Source organism: Dendroctonus ponderosae, unplaced genomic scaffold (genome assembly GCF_020466585.1).
Source record: "Dendroctonus ponderosae isolate FM_Combo_2020 unplaced genomic scaffold, Dpon_F_20191213v2 Dpon_F_20191213_825, whole genome shotgun sequence".
Lineage (NCBI taxonomy): Eukaryota > Metazoa > Arthropoda > Insecta > Coleoptera > Curculionidae > Dendroctonus > Dendroctonus ponderosae.
The window spans coordinates 4,854-6,022 of record NW_026019041.1 but is presented as its reverse complement, the minus strand read 5'-3'; the positions used below and the strand labels follow the sequence as shown (position 1 = coordinate 6,022).

General features: G+C 41.4%; 1 protein-coding gene across 1 annotated transcript; it reads left to right on the top strand.

Moving 5' to 3' along the window:
- Positions 1 to 121: 121 nt before the first annotated feature.
- On the top strand, positions 122 to 767 carry LOC125505532 (homeobox protein Nkx-2.5-like; the record flags this gene model as incomplete). Its single annotated transcript, XM_048669521.1, has 2 exons — positions 122 to 363; positions 429 to 767. Coding segments are annotated over 2 exons (444 nt in total), but the record flags the coding sequence as incomplete, so codon positions are not given.
- Positions 768 to 1,169: the final 402 nt, after the last annotated feature.

Below are 1,169 nucleotides of genomic sequence, written 5' to 3'. Positions count from 1 at the left end.
CCCCCTTGAATTTAAAGCAGGATACGCCCCTGGTGGTGAGCCCTTTTGTCCCGTTGAAAAACGCTGATCATATGTTTGTAGTTAAACGGGCATAAACATGTCGACGTCCCGTCCAGTCTAGACCGATAAATTGACGTTGTCTTTTGCAGAACAGCAAGTAACCAGCTCGAAGACGGAGTTGCGGAAGTCTGGACGGCAAAGGTCCAAGCGGAAACCACGTGTTTTGTTTTCGCAAGGTCAAGTTTACGAATTGGAACAAAGATTCAAAATGCAGAAGTACGTGTCGGCTCCGGAGCGCGAGCAAATGGCCCAATCTTTGAATTTAACGCCCACGCAGGTCAAAATCTGGTTTCAGAATCGCCGGTAAGACGAACATCAATTTTGCTCTTTTCGGATGGTTTCGGCTGACACAAAGTGGTTTTTTCCAGATACAAGAACAAAAGGCAGACGCTGGAGAAGGCTGAAGTTGAAAAAGCCGCTGTGGAGCCAATTAATCCAGCGGGCACAGTTAATATGCCCTACTACGTGCCTCCAATGCCTCAAGGAAACTATGTTTTCCCCACTAATTCCCCCCCGAGTTACAACGCTGCAGACTTCTTCAGCGCGACCGATTACGCAACGTACGCATGAAATCGCCTCCGGAGATTTACACTCTTTTTTAGCAAGTTTAGCCTCTCAGGTTGTTGCACATAAGACTGAAACATTGAGGTTGTAGGTTTGTAAATACACATGGATTAGACGTGGAAAACTGTACATAAGTTGTAGATAAGTTCTATATGGTTGAGGAGGACTCATTTTTTTACAAACTTCTTGYTGGGTATTTCGTCTCAAACATTTTTGCCTTTAAAAGACAGAATTTCCTCACGTCTTCTACTACAGATTGATAAATAGTGCTCCTACTTCGCAATAMGACCGAATTATTTATCAAAAAKTAATCAAGAACTATCACCTAGAGGGTATCCTGCGACTCTTAGGCTCAAGCTGTAAGAGAAAATTCCAATTAGAAAAGAAATTAATTTGAAAAATTACCTTGACGTTTTAATAGCTATTTTCTGCTATCGTCATCAAAAGAACCTAAATGAACCTAAAAAAGAGTATGTTAATAAATTGTGTAACAATAGTAGGATAATACAGTATATGAAAATTCGCTCTGATAATTCGTCTGTGCA